General features: G+C 36.5%; 1 protein-coding gene across 6 annotated transcripts in view; it reads right to left on the bottom strand.

Moving 5' to 3' along the window:
* Positions 1-13,740, bottom strand: part of CNOT2 (CCR4-NOT transcription complex subunit 2) — an 89,634-nt gene that overhangs the window by 2,823 nt on the left and 73,071 nt on the right. For all 6 annotated transcript variants that reach the window (NM_001012808.2, XM_046938284.1, XM_046938268.1 and 3 more), the window contains exons 9-14: positions 12,828-12,948; positions 12,560-12,716; positions 8,277-8,338; positions 8,131-8,180; positions 7,212-7,312; positions 6,507-6,651 (exon numbers count right to left, since the gene is read on the bottom strand). In NM_001012808.2, coding sequence (NP_001012826.1) covers positions 6,507-6,651; positions 7,212-7,312; positions 8,131-8,180; positions 8,277-8,338; positions 12,560-12,716; positions 12,828-12,948 — 636 coding nt within the window. The remainder of the gene's footprint in view (positions 1-6,506; positions 6,652-7,211; positions 7,313-8,130; positions 8,181-8,276; positions 8,339-12,559; positions 12,717-12,827; positions 12,949-13,740) is intronic.

Genomic DNA, 13,740 nt, shown 5'->3' with positions numbered 1-13,740 from the left:
ACATACAAGTTATTTGCTTTTGGCACTCCTGATTAGCACTGCATGCCAGTTGGTGTACGTCCCCCTCTTGTGCAGATCCACACATACGTGCTGGTACTGAAGGGACGCCTGCTCTCTCCTTTTGTCAGCAGCAAGATCGAGGTGTACAGGCATTTTGGTGTCAAAAGCTGGTCTAGGTTGGCTGGATCTTCATAATTCTGAAGTAATTTTCTAATAGAAAAAATACCTCTCAAACTTCTCTCCCATTCCTGGCTTTCAAAGTTTCCATTTTGCACATAATCATGGAAGGATCTGCAGATTACTATCATTCTGTTGGAAAACTGCTTTTTTTTAACAGACTTGTAAACAAAAGAAAAGAGTTAATAATAAAAGCTTAGATCAGTTACCTGAACCTTCACATGCTCTGAAATGCCCTTGAAATGACACATGGAAAACAGCCACTTAAACCATTACGATGGAATCAATTACCTATAAATGGGGTTTCCAAACTTACTGTGGCTGCATGCTACTGCCAGTCCAGTCTGAAGGAAGGGTTTGACACCCTGAGCAGTCCTTTGTGGGCCACAAACTGGAAACCCTTCGTTTAGAAGGAGGAATCTGATTTCCTACCAAAGCTGCTTTAGGAGCATATGAATTAATGCTTCAGACTGTTACTGATTTTAAAATAATAAGGCTTAAAAGAGCCTTTTTGACTTACACGTCAGCAGTGCTGAAGCCCAATATCCAGCAGCGTTTAAGAATACTTCAGTTATATCTGACAATACCAAGAAAGAACTCATTGACGAAAATTTGTTGAAAACTAAAAGGCGATTATTTATTGTATGTAGAAAAATACTTGTATTACATGTCTTTACACTTTAAGTCTTTCCTTTTGATTCCAGGGGCCGCTATAGTTTAGGATGTGAACAGCATCACTGATATTTTTGAATATAGACAGATACAAATAAAATGTAAAAATGCCACTTCTCCATTGACAAACATTTGTTATATTGTTTTACTTCTTATACGGAATAATTATTAAAAATTAAATACCCTTTAATAACCAAGGAAAATGAGTAGTAACTGTGTGTGGAAACTTAGGGCACACGTGCAACACTAAATACATTTTCTATGCAATTAAATCAGTTCCTTCTCGTGCCATTCTGCAAACTTGCTTTGATGGCAAAGTTACATCAGCCTGCACATAGACAAATAATAATACGTAAAAATACAAGAGACAGAATTGTTTCAGGTGATCCATAGCATTAATGGATCTAAAATAAGCCAAAGCAAAGTTAGCTGAATAAGAATTGCCCAGAGCACAAATTATTCTGGGCTGTGTAGTCCCATCAGAGGACAGCAAAGAAAATCCAAGCGGGACCAAAAAGGCAGTATTTATGCTGGCTTAAGGACGGGTGCAAAGACCCAAGTTTAAGGTAGGGCCTGAATTCAAATGCTACGGCACGTCCCTGTTAGAAGAACAAATTTAACATTCTACCATTTTAAGATCAATATTAATACTTTTATTATTACTAGAAAGTCGTTTAATACAGGCAGCAACCCTTACAAGCAAGTAAACACTTGGAAATTTAACCTTTCTCCAGAAAGAACTCCACATTTTAAAGATACAAAATCATACAGGTTATGTTATTTTTTCCTCTCCTTAAATGGGATTCATTCTCCTTACTTTTCAAAGGAAAAATTCCAGACAGTTTACTTCAGACAATTTAAATCAGGATTTCAGTAAACGTGCAATTGCAGAAGGCATTTTTGGTCTCACATCCACTTCCCTTCCTCTCTCTTTCAAGTCTCCTCAACAGCAGCACACTATAAAGCCAAATCCTCAGTGAAAAATCAGTCTTTAACCACACTGTACCTCCTACATGCCCTAGGATGAGAAACCATATACAGAGACATACTTATAGTCAGCATTTTCCTGTGTTCTGTTTGGCATTTAAGGTGAATTTGAAATTAACTGCTGTTAGCATTTTCTCAATATTTAAACCATCTATCAATAAGGAATTAATAAAAATCTGAATAGATTAGGAACTATCTATTATTTTGTTTAGAGACTCAGCTTTTTTTTTCCTTTAATTTTCCTCTTTTAGGAAATAGAGTATTAGGAATAGAATATACAGCCTATTTTTTAATTTTTTCTGATTTTTTTTAATTAAAAAAAAAGAAAGAATATGTTTTCATTAAAGTATGCAGTGTGCTTTAATGAAATCTGTAAAAAAAAACTAGGATACTATAAAAAATCTACTAATCCCTGTTTTTTGTTATTACAAACTTAGCTATAAGATTTTATAATGTTATTCAAAGTAAACGGTTACATTTCACTGTATCAATTGTAATTCAATATAACTTTTAATAACTGAGTTATTAATTAGTAGGTACAATAAATACATAAGCTAATAATTGCATAATGCAACTTCCTCAAGGCACTACACATGAAAAGACGTGCTGCCATCTATTTGAGCATATACACTAAAACAACAGACAAGTTTATAAAGTACCTTGAAAAATAATTTAATTTGCATATATAAATAAGAGAGTAATTTACCAGAAATAATTCTTGTTTGACTGCTTCAAAAGAGCACTAATGAAGCCATTAAGGAGCAATTACTATTTTGGCCTTCTAAGGAACTGTATTCCCAGTACTCACTAGTAATGCAGCTGTTACAGTAAGAGACTGCTATTTATCCTAACTCTTTTTTCCCCCAGATTCCTATATTTTTAATTTCCTGAACCATTGATTAATACTTCTGTGATTGATAGAAAAAGTTACTTGGCTGTGTTTTCCTTCAGTTTAGAGGTCATCACATACTGCCATTCTTGTTTTACTCCTCATAGGAAAAGTCTAGTCCAGAAATTAGCAGAGGTAACACCGTTACCATACGGTGCCAAGACCACACTTCACATATTTATAGAAATTCTCATTTACTGATCATAGATGGAAGTCTCACAGAAGGGTTTCCAGCAAGTGATTCCTTCTCCATGTAACACCATACCAATTTTTCCTCAAATCCTTCTCCAGCCTCCTGTGATCAACACTTAACTTGCCTGGAGCACTTTGCACAAAACTAAAAACAAATTAAAAATACAAAATGCAAAAGAATCTGTATAGATCCTGGGCAAAATCATTTGGAGAACTCATTTTGTGCATCTCTGTTTCATCCCTACAGCCATGAATACCCACTATACAAAGCCAGCTCTACTCTTTAGCAGAGGAAGGACAAAAGGGCAAACAACTCAAGCACTGGATGCTGAATTTCAGGACAGTACTTACAACTCCCAGTACAGAAAATACTGCCTTCAAAAGTAGTGCTTAAGCATCTAGTAGTAGCTTGATACATTCACTAAAGGTAGGAAAATGGGAGACACTAAGGATGTTGCTATCCTTACACAATGGACATCACTTCCTTCTAGTAAAATAACTTTTTGTTTCCAAATACAGTAAAATTTCAATCTGATCTACTGATATGGATACCTACCATGAGACTTTTACTGTTCATTAACAAATAGAAAATATTAAGTTGACTCCAAAGAAAAAAATATATCCTTTCAGAAAGTAACTACTTCCCCTCTGAAGACCTTAAGTAATAAAATAACCTTAAACAGTGCCTTGGGATACCTAACAAGCTATATCAAACAACAAATCAATAGTTTAAACAGAAATAAAGTTTTTGGTTTTGTTTGGGTTCTCCTTTGAGGGGAGAGATGTTTTTGCTTAAAGGTCTTGGAATCACCTTGTATATATGCATTATTATACATACATATATATATATATATATAAAAAATTAACTGCACAAGCACAGCTTGCTATTAATCTTCCATTAGGAAGTTTTAACTTTGTTATGATCATTAGAAAAGCAGTAAAAGCAATGAGCCAAACGTGCAAATGGACTGATGAGTGCCACATATCATTGGGGATGACTAAAATGTAAATTTCTCAAGGGCTTGCACAGACTAAGCAGATTTATTCAGTAAAAAAAAAGAAAAAACATGTCTAGTTAATCTTTAGATAAACTAGAACACTGAATTCTAATCCCTTTAATTTAGAGCTGATGTTTGAAAACACATCAACCAACACATACCTATTCAATGGAATACTTACTTTATCTTAAAAGTATGTAAATGCAGCTTGAACACAGAAATGAAATGCCTTCTGTGCAAGCAACTCAGAATTTTGGCTTTTCAATTAAACGAAATACCTAAACAGGCAGAACGTGCATAGTTCCAACATACAGGAATCTTGTTCAACATCTCAAGATTTAGTTTGATCTGCTATGTGTTTTCCAGAAAACAAAACAAACAAACACACAGGAGTACGGTCAAGGCGTTCTGTAGATATGGTACATGTTCTAAGTTTCTTTATCACGAATGAATCTGCCATGCTGGTTAAAACTTGAAGGAAAACCATGCCAATGCTGTATAATTCCATGTAACTAGAACAGGTTGGCTGGTGACAGCCAAAGGGCTGTGACAGCGGTTCAGTGAGTGGAGGCCGGTCACAAGTAGTGTCCCTCAAGGGTCTTGGGACCAGTGCTCTTCAACACCTTTATCAGTGCACCCTCAGCAAGTTTGCATATGACACTAAGCTGAGCGCTGCAGTCGATACACTGGAGGGAAGGGAAGCCATCCAGAGGGACTTGGATAGGCTGGAGAAGTGGGCCCATGTGAACCTAATAAAGTTCAATAAGGCCAAATGCAAGGTGTTGCACTTGGCCAGGGCAATCCCAGGTGTTTATACAGACTGGGGGAAGAACTCCTTGAGAGCAGCCCTGTGGAGAAGGACTTGGGGATCCTGGTACACGAGAAGCCGAACATGAGCCAGCAGTGTGCACTTGCAGCCCGGAAGGCCAACTGTGTTCTGGGCTGCATTAAAAAAGGGGTGGCCAGCAGGGAGAGGGAGGTGATTGTGCCCCTCTACTCAGCTCTTGTGAGGCCTGGGGCCCCCAGCACAAGGAGGACATGGAGCTCTTGGAACAGGCCCAGAGGAGGGCCACTAAAAAAAATCAGAGGGCTAGAGCACCTCTCCTATGAAGAAAGGTTGAGGGAACTGGGCTTGTTTAGCTTAGAGAAGAGAAGGCTCTGGGGAGACCTCATTGTGGCCTTTCCACCAGTACTTGAAGGGAGCATATAAATAGGAGGGGGAACAATTGTTTACATGGGTTCATAGTGATAGAACAAGAGGGAATGGTTTTAAACTGAGACAGGGGAGTTTTAGGTTAGATATTAGGAGGAAGTTTTTCACACAGAGGGTGGTGATGCACTGGAACAGGTTGCCCAGAGAGGTTGTGGATGCCCCATCCCTGGAGGCATTCAAGGCCAGGCTGGATGTGACTCTGGGCAGCCTGGTCTGGTGGTTGGCGACCCTGCCTGTGGCAGGGGGGTTGAAACTAGATGGTCGTTGGAGGTCCTTTTTCAACCCAGGCCATTCTATGATTCTATGAACTAAAATTAAATGGGGACTGAGATTTTTTTGAAAATTATTCAACTCAGACCCTAGCTAGGTGTGATGGTTGTGTGCATATTGCATATGTATCTTTTCCAGCTCAAACTAGAGCTGAATGCATTCCCTTATAGGGTATGCTACTGTCAGAAGAACGTATTCCTTTTTCAGGTTACTGAATGACAACACTGCTAATCACTCAAATGTTTTTGCACTTATATGCATTAGAAAGCATTTGCTTTCATGGGGTGAAGAAATCATATTCAATCAAGGAAAATACACTGTGAAAAATGGTTTTAAAGCCGAAAGACACTAAAATACTGAGAAGTATTTTGAAAATACTTTGAAAACATGGTGGAGAAAAAGAAGCACAATTCCATAAATTGCAAATAAAGGGTGACCAGTATTGACAGTACTCAAAACAGAAGGGAACAAATTATCACAAGTGGAAAGGGAGAAGACCGTTGTTCTTTTTGTGTATTTTTTAATGCCTCTTGGCCTAGAATACAGAAAACAATCATGAAAATATCTCCTCCCTAAGAGAAGCAATCTATTTTGAAGTACTTGAACATTCAAACAACAGAGCACTGAACTCCTACATTACGCTCAATAAGACAATATCTAGAAAACAACAACAAAAAAAACCCAAGCCGCCTCCTCCCACCGGTTCTAAATCTACAGATTGATGTGATAACTCCCTACTCAACTCTTTCTAAAGCAAAATAGTAATATTTGCCTGCAGAATTTTTAAAATGACAAATAATTATTTTTATTCTAGAATACTGTACTTGAAAGAAAAGCTTTCAATATTAATAAAACTTGTGATGAAAGCAAGAAGCTCCTTTTAGTTCCCAAAGAAGACAGGAAATGGAGAAACTGCTCCTCCCTTTCCACAGACAAGCCAGTTTTTTATTTAGGCAACCTCTGTTCTCATGCACATCAGAAACTGAGATAATGAACTGGAATGATATGAGGTTAAAAGCTGAGATTTTGGAATGGACTTTGGGTTTTTGTTCTTCTAAAAACATATGGCTGATAGACTTGAAATATCCTCACAAGGGAAAATATATACCTTAGCTACTTTCCTCCAGTTAAGACAGTCAAAGAAGTAATATGTTCCCCTCTCGTATGTATTGGTTTTCATTGTTGGCTCCATTCCGGGTGCCCTGGTGATCCATACTCGTTCTTCTTTGTGGTATCTCCAATCCCGGTTAAATCTTTCATTTTCAATAGGAAGGAAAAATAATTGTTAGCATTAGTTATTTCAATTTGACGTCACAGACTAAAATTCTAAGATTTTAAATAAAAATTGTACAATGCATTCAAAATCAAAATGATATTTCTAAGACATCACTACAGTTGCTATCACATACCACTTCCATCTACTTATTGCACCTTAACTTCATCACACACAAAACTTCAAGAAGTCTGGTAAGTTCAAACAACAAACCCTTTTTTATGAATACCTGTTGTTTTTCATTTAGTTGAAGATGCCCAAGTTAAACATTTAATAACTAATGGCATTCACATACTTCTTTTTCACATCGCTTTATAACAGTGCAAAATTTATGAGATAGGCATTTGATTTCTGCTATATAAATAAAAAAAGTGCAAAACAGAACCAACGTTGGAGGAGGTATTCTGAAAAAGTGTTCCAGCTTTAGATTGACTAAGCTGCTCTTTCCAGCATCGTTTTCTCTTTTTTAATATTACATGTACTACTTCATTACTGCAATAGATTAAATCATATAAGACTGACAAAGTAGTTTGAACGTACAGCTCTACTGCCGCTAATAGCTGTAATACATCTCCTCCATTCATGTAATAGAGATAAAACAGGAGATCTTCTCCATATCGGCCGAGTTTTATTGCAGCCAGCTGCAAAAGATGGAAGAAAATGAGGATGAAAAAAATCACAATATAGAAATGCTTTAAGAGATAACATCCCACTTAAGTAACAGAAGGATACATTCAGAATGTGCTTCCATCCTCCATGTATTGTAAATTATAATCTAACAGGAGCAATAATTATTACAACAATCATTTTTCTTCATTTTGTTAACCTTTCCAACTAACAGGAAGACACAGTAGGAAAATAAACCAAAGTAAAGAATCAGCAAGACAGAATTTTATCCCTGCATCTATGCGTATCCTCACCTACTTTTTTTAGTTCTTTAAACGCTTGAATGTATTTGCTTATTTCACACCCTATTAAGTAACATGAGCACAATTTCTTGCCATATTTCTCAATAGTCCCTCTTAAGGAACTACAGTACTTGAAAGAAAATACACCTAACAAGAATTCCTATTCGTGTACACATGGGAAGCAACAGATAAATACGACAGTATCTTGAATCGCAATTCTGAGCCAAACTCAAGAAAAAACAATTTAATATGGCATTTGAATATTAGAGTATACTGAATTATACTAAACATGTTCTTTGCACAAAGAGCATACTAGTAAAAACACCATGTGTTTGTTAGCTAACTATGCCTGTACTCATTTTTGTTTTCCCTACCCTTTTCTAAGGTGGAATGGGTGCATGATATGTCTAATCAGCCAGTTAACGTATCACTGCTCTTAAAAAGATTGAGAACATCCACTGAATGCATTGAGTTTGAAAAAAAATCTGTTTGAAAGAAAATTTAGAAAATTACTGGTAATAAACTAACAAAAAATACACACACATACTCACCTTATCCCTAATGTGAATGTTAGTTAAGTATTCAGATGGAACATGGAAGTCTAAAAAAGAATCGGAATTGATGCAACTATTAAGACTTGTAAATGAGTACAATTTTCATACATTAATACTGAATTAAATAGCCATTTTTTTCTTACCTATGTCTTGAGGTCGACAAGGTGACGATGCCCAAGGTGATGCAAATTTGGGATAAAGATTTCTGAGGGGAAAAAAAAAATTACAAAAAAAAAGAAGGCAATAAACATACCGCACAACCAACATTACTCCATATGGGGTGAGAAAGAAGGAAAGGGAAATTTCCATCCCATTTTCCTAAAATAGTTACATTTATTCATTTTATTTCTAATGTTCATAGAAAGGGTGCATTTGAGCCATCTTGGAAATCCCCACAGCCAAGATTTCATTTTTAATCTCTCATTCTTTTAACTTAAGTGTCAGGAATCCAATTTTAAACAGATTATTTTTATTATTATCATTATTTTTATTTGACCTGGAATACCTGCCATGAGCCTGGTGGGTTCTGATTTATTAGCCTACAATTTAAAAGAAAGAGAAAAGCTTATACTGGCAGATTCATTTTTTAATTTTTTAACTAACCAATAAAGATGTTCTTCTTTTAAATTTCAGTGACTGCAAATAAACTAAATCCCAGCACACTATGAAAATATGCTTATTAAGATTTAATATTTTTCTTTCATAGAAATTTTGCTACTAACTCAAAAATAAAGACCCACCTCATTCGCTTAATAAAGAGAAAGCGATGGACTTTCCAGCTCTACTACAACGATGACGTACCGAGGAATGAGTTTTCTATTTAACGGATAATGCAGTGAAGAAAGGACCAAGCTGAAGAACACCTTCACAGGTAGCTACACTACAGTGCACTTCCAACTGCCCAGGATAACGTGCTATGGGGCCCTTTGTGGAAATGTTACTTGTATTAGGGTACATCCTCTTCAACCCATGCTTCTTTCTTGTATCAAAGACTTAATAGTTCCACCTAACAGCTATTCCAACAAAACTAACTTCCAGCTGAGCCACAGGGCCTACAAACTACACTGCCAAAATGGTGTCAGCCTCACTCTATGTTAACTAATTTTAGTGTAACAGCAGAAGTTTGTGCTAGAGAGCCTGCAGGAAGATTTCAGTAGCAATATCTGCAAATGTTGGAAAAAACTAAAACATTATTTCTACTGAAAGCCTGGATAGTCATTGCCCAAGGAGAGGAGCTTCCTGCAACTCCATCACATCATGCATGCCCTAATGACCTCGTGTCCTAAGGTAAAGAATCTAGGATTTTTACTCCAACTGCACCACTTAAATGCCATAAAAACAAGGGTTTGCACAGTGTCTCCTTTATGACATGAATAAAATGCTACTAATTTAACATTTTTCAAGGAGGTATTGAAAAGCATACAGCCTATTTAATTAATGTTCTAGCCTATCTGATTAATATTTCAGAAAGCTTCTGAAAATGAACAAACTGCTATATAACCTCCAAAGAATTAAATGAAATGCCATTTTTTTTATTTTCACCTTCATTTGTGCAGAATTTTAAGTTATTTTCATAGTTAGTTTAGTTTATATTTAAGCTAAGAGAATTTAAGAAATGAAAACATTCCCCAGTGAGGTTGTGGATGCCCCATCCCTGGTGGCATTCAAGGCCAGGCTGGATGTGGCTCTGGGCAGCCTGGTCTAGTGGCTGGCAACCTTACACATAGCAGGGGGGTTGAAATTAGATGATCATTGTGGTCCTTTTCAACACAGGCCATTAGGTGATTCTATGATTCCATGAAAAGCATTTGTCTTAAGGAAATTTGGGATTGTATAGGCAATACATAATCATTATTTAAGCAATAAACGTTAACCTGTCTGTACAGAAAAGAAGTACAAAAATAGGAGTTATTAGGTTTACTTCAAATAAAGATACATGCAGAATTCTAACACTGTGTTTCTAGAAGCACATTTATTGTGTGTTTAAATGGGATAAGTGTCTTTAATATTAGAAGCATCTCACAAGGCAGAAAAAGTAATCTGCTTTCCACATGCAAAACGCTTTTATTTTTTCTAATGGCAATTTGTAAACCAAGCACAGGATGTTTAACATAAGGCAAGACATTAAGGATGGCACATGCTTTTTGCTAAACTGCTCTGTAGTATAAAATAAAACCAACTTTATGACACAGAATAGATTAAATACTAAAGCTATCCCCTCCATCCAACACATAATTACTGTATATTAGGTATTTATATGTTAAAAGCTTTTAAAAATCCAGCTCTTTAACATACATCTGCTGAAAAACAGCAGCAGTATGTCACGTGTATATATTGTTTATGTATACACAGACAATAATAATCTGGATGTTGCACTCAGGTGCTGTATAGCACAGCTATAGGTCATCCCAAAGCAGAAAATCATGGAACGGTTGGACGGGGCCTTAAGATCATCTAGTTCCAAATTCCCTATAGACTATTCAATAGGTGGGTAAAGGTTATGTTTTATTCTAAGCATCAAAACTAATGCATAATGTTGGATAAAACGTCAAATAATATTACCAGAAGTATTATCCTACTATTTCTGCATGCCAGCTGTTTAACTAAATGATGTAAACAGATTTCACCTGTGTTGAGGAACGGTAACAGAGGAAGCTCAAGAACTCAGATACAGATGTACTCTAAAATATTTTATGAACAAAGACATTCTATTTTCAGCTGATCATCCTCAAATTATTTTTGAGCAATTTGTACTGAGAATAGTAAATAACTTTAGTGTCAGGCAGATATAGGAGAGCCATCCCCCGGTGAGTGCTAAAAATTCTGGAACTGCTGAGGAAAAGCAGCAAACTGATCAGTTTAACTGTTCTTTATGTACTCTCAGCATGCTGAGGGAGAAGGAGATGGGAGTGAAGAACTGCTAGATTCAATAGGGAAGGGAGCTGCGAGCCTAACACAAGCAAAGAATATACTACGTTTGAGTAACACATTCTGCAAATAACTACATGCAATTGTACCAACAGGATGAGTCTGGGAGGTGGTTTTGAAATATTTTTAACAGCGCCCATGATATGACAATTTTGACTATGCTGTGATGCAAACATTACAGAAATAGTTTCTAGAAGTGATTATTTCTAAAAAGTTACGCCTTGAGAAATAGATATGTACAATAATGCCAATCATTTCAAGATGCAAAAAACAGAAGCTATTTTTTCCTGTGATTTCCCTCTCACTTTGATACTCCCATTCAGAAATCTTCCCTGCACTCACACATTCATAGTGCAGCTCTGTATAAAATTTGTGACAAACAGGAAGTCTGTATACATACTGTTTGGTTTTTGTTCGGCTAACGTTTTGTATGAAAGATTTTAAATGCATACACTACACTGCCAATAAGGTTGATATTACATAAATCTCTTCTGATACAAAGCATCAAAACTCTTTATCCAAGCCATTTAGAAATCTCATTTTTTCTCCCACATACGAAGTGCCACAGAAGTAAGGTAAGTGACTAAGGCCAATTTCTGCATTTTCTCTGCTGAAAGATTAAGAGTCATTTACATAACATAAGGCAAAAATTCAGGACATGGAAAGACTGTATCAAAGGATAAGGACAACGCATGCTTCCTATCAACTGTATTATATAGATTAAAATAAACTAGAGGCCCGTTGTTCCCCCTCAGTGCCTCCCTCAATGAGAAGGGTATAAAATTCTTCACGACTGAAGAGTCATGATGGGACATTCTCAGCTGTGAAAGTACCAGAAATTCAATTTATCTCAGGCAACTGTAGTCACGAAGATGGGCATTTTCCCCCAAACTGGGGAAAAATCTAGATTCCTTCTGTAACAAGCACAGAAAAAGAGGCCTTCTGGGCTGGTGATTCACCTTACTATTCTTAAGAACTTCTCTTACCATTCAGAACTTGCTAATTACTCTTCCATCCACTGCCTCTACAGGAAGCCTAGATGACTAAACTGAGGTGAAACGAATGACTGGAGGTTAACTGTAACACTGTATTTTCATCTTTCGTGCAAAGTAAACTCTGTAGATGCACTAGTATCTATCCCCCAAATTCCTGATATCTATATATAAATATCTTCAAGGAATACTATTATTAGAAAAATAATGTGTGTCTGAGGTTTACTAACAATATACTGTCAATTCCTTGAAGAGAGTCCTAAGAAGGTAGGAGAATAAGCAAAGCCACAAGACTTACTGACAGCTTGCGAAACAAATCTCAGTATTCCTTGAAGCACAATTATCTGGTTTATGAAAGTTTTATTTTACTGTCATCATGTTTTCAAATTTTATTTGGCAAAATGTGTTGTGGGTTTGATGCTTATATGAACTAAGTAAATCTATTATTACGAACGACAGCATAATAAAAACAAAACTGAAGACAGTACTGAAAGACAGAAACTTACTCAGGAGAGTTGAGATTGAGACCTAGTGTTGTTAAATCACTTCCTAATGCAAGATGTACCATTCCTGGATCTGTCTCTGCTGCCCTGATGAATGTTAACAAGCCAATCATTCCAAACTGGTCCGTCACCATCCCTTGAGGAATGTTGGTAACCCGACCTGGGCAAGAAGAACAAATTAATTTTCTCCTTTCAAGAAGTGAAGAAATCAATATGATGATCTAAAGGAGTTCCAAAACCTTTGAAGAGGACAAAGAGGAATGATACATACCATCAGGTAACACCTGGATCCCTTTTTTCTGCTGGTTGTTGTTTTGCGTAGTTGAACTTTTATCTCCAGGAAACTTGGGCCCATCTGTGCTGGATGATGTTTTGCCTGATGTATTCAAATTCTATTAAAAGTAATTTGTAGAGTTGGTATGATGGAAAAAACCCAAAAAGGAAAAGTTTGGTTGACCATATCTTTCAGTCAGGAGTCTGTTGACAAACCTTATCTAATATTCAACACTTCATAAAATACACTTCCCATGCAATAAGAGCTATTAGTAAGTCTACAGCTTGCAATTGTGGAAAAGAAAACATTTTACACTTGAGTTTGAATACGCAATGAGTGTCTCAAGTATCTGTATTTTTTTCAATAGCCTTGTTCCTTCAGTCCACAACACTCCATGATGCAGCAATAGGTAATAACTCAAGCCAATTTCAGGTGCAAACAGCAACCAGTTGGCACCTTTGCAACTATCAGGAAAGAGATGTAAACACTATGTTTGGCAAGAAAACTGCAATAGCTCTCCAGGAGCCCACATACTGACAAAAGGTACCTTCCATAAACATTATTTCTTTAATATCTTTAAAACAAGTCTGCAGTAGCACAATATTATCACGTTTTGTCCCTTGCCCCTTACTGTACTCAATTCCAAGTGTATCAGAACATTCTCTACACCATAGTCTGTCCACAGTTTCCAAGGAGGAGGCCCAGATCCCACCTTTTTTGAAGTGACATTTTCCAGTGTTCATGCGAGTTTGTAGTCACTTCTAATACCTACCTGCCAGTACCTCTGATTAACAAATTTTTGCAATTCTAAGTAGCAAAACAATCAAAAACAATCAAACTAGAACATTTTGTCCAACACCACAGAATGCTGTTCTCTGACATCCAAATTTAAGTGTGTTTATCTCTAATT

Source organism: Gallus gallus, chromosome 1, assembly GCF_016699485.2.
Source record: "Gallus gallus isolate bGalGal1 chromosome 1, bGalGal1.mat.broiler.GRCg7b, whole genome shotgun sequence".
Taxonomy (NCBI): Eukaryota; Metazoa; Chordata; class Aves; order Galliformes; family Phasianidae; genus Gallus; species Gallus gallus.
The sequence above is the reverse complement of the archived record's forward strand: the minus strand, read 5'-3'. Positions and strand labels throughout refer to the sequence as shown.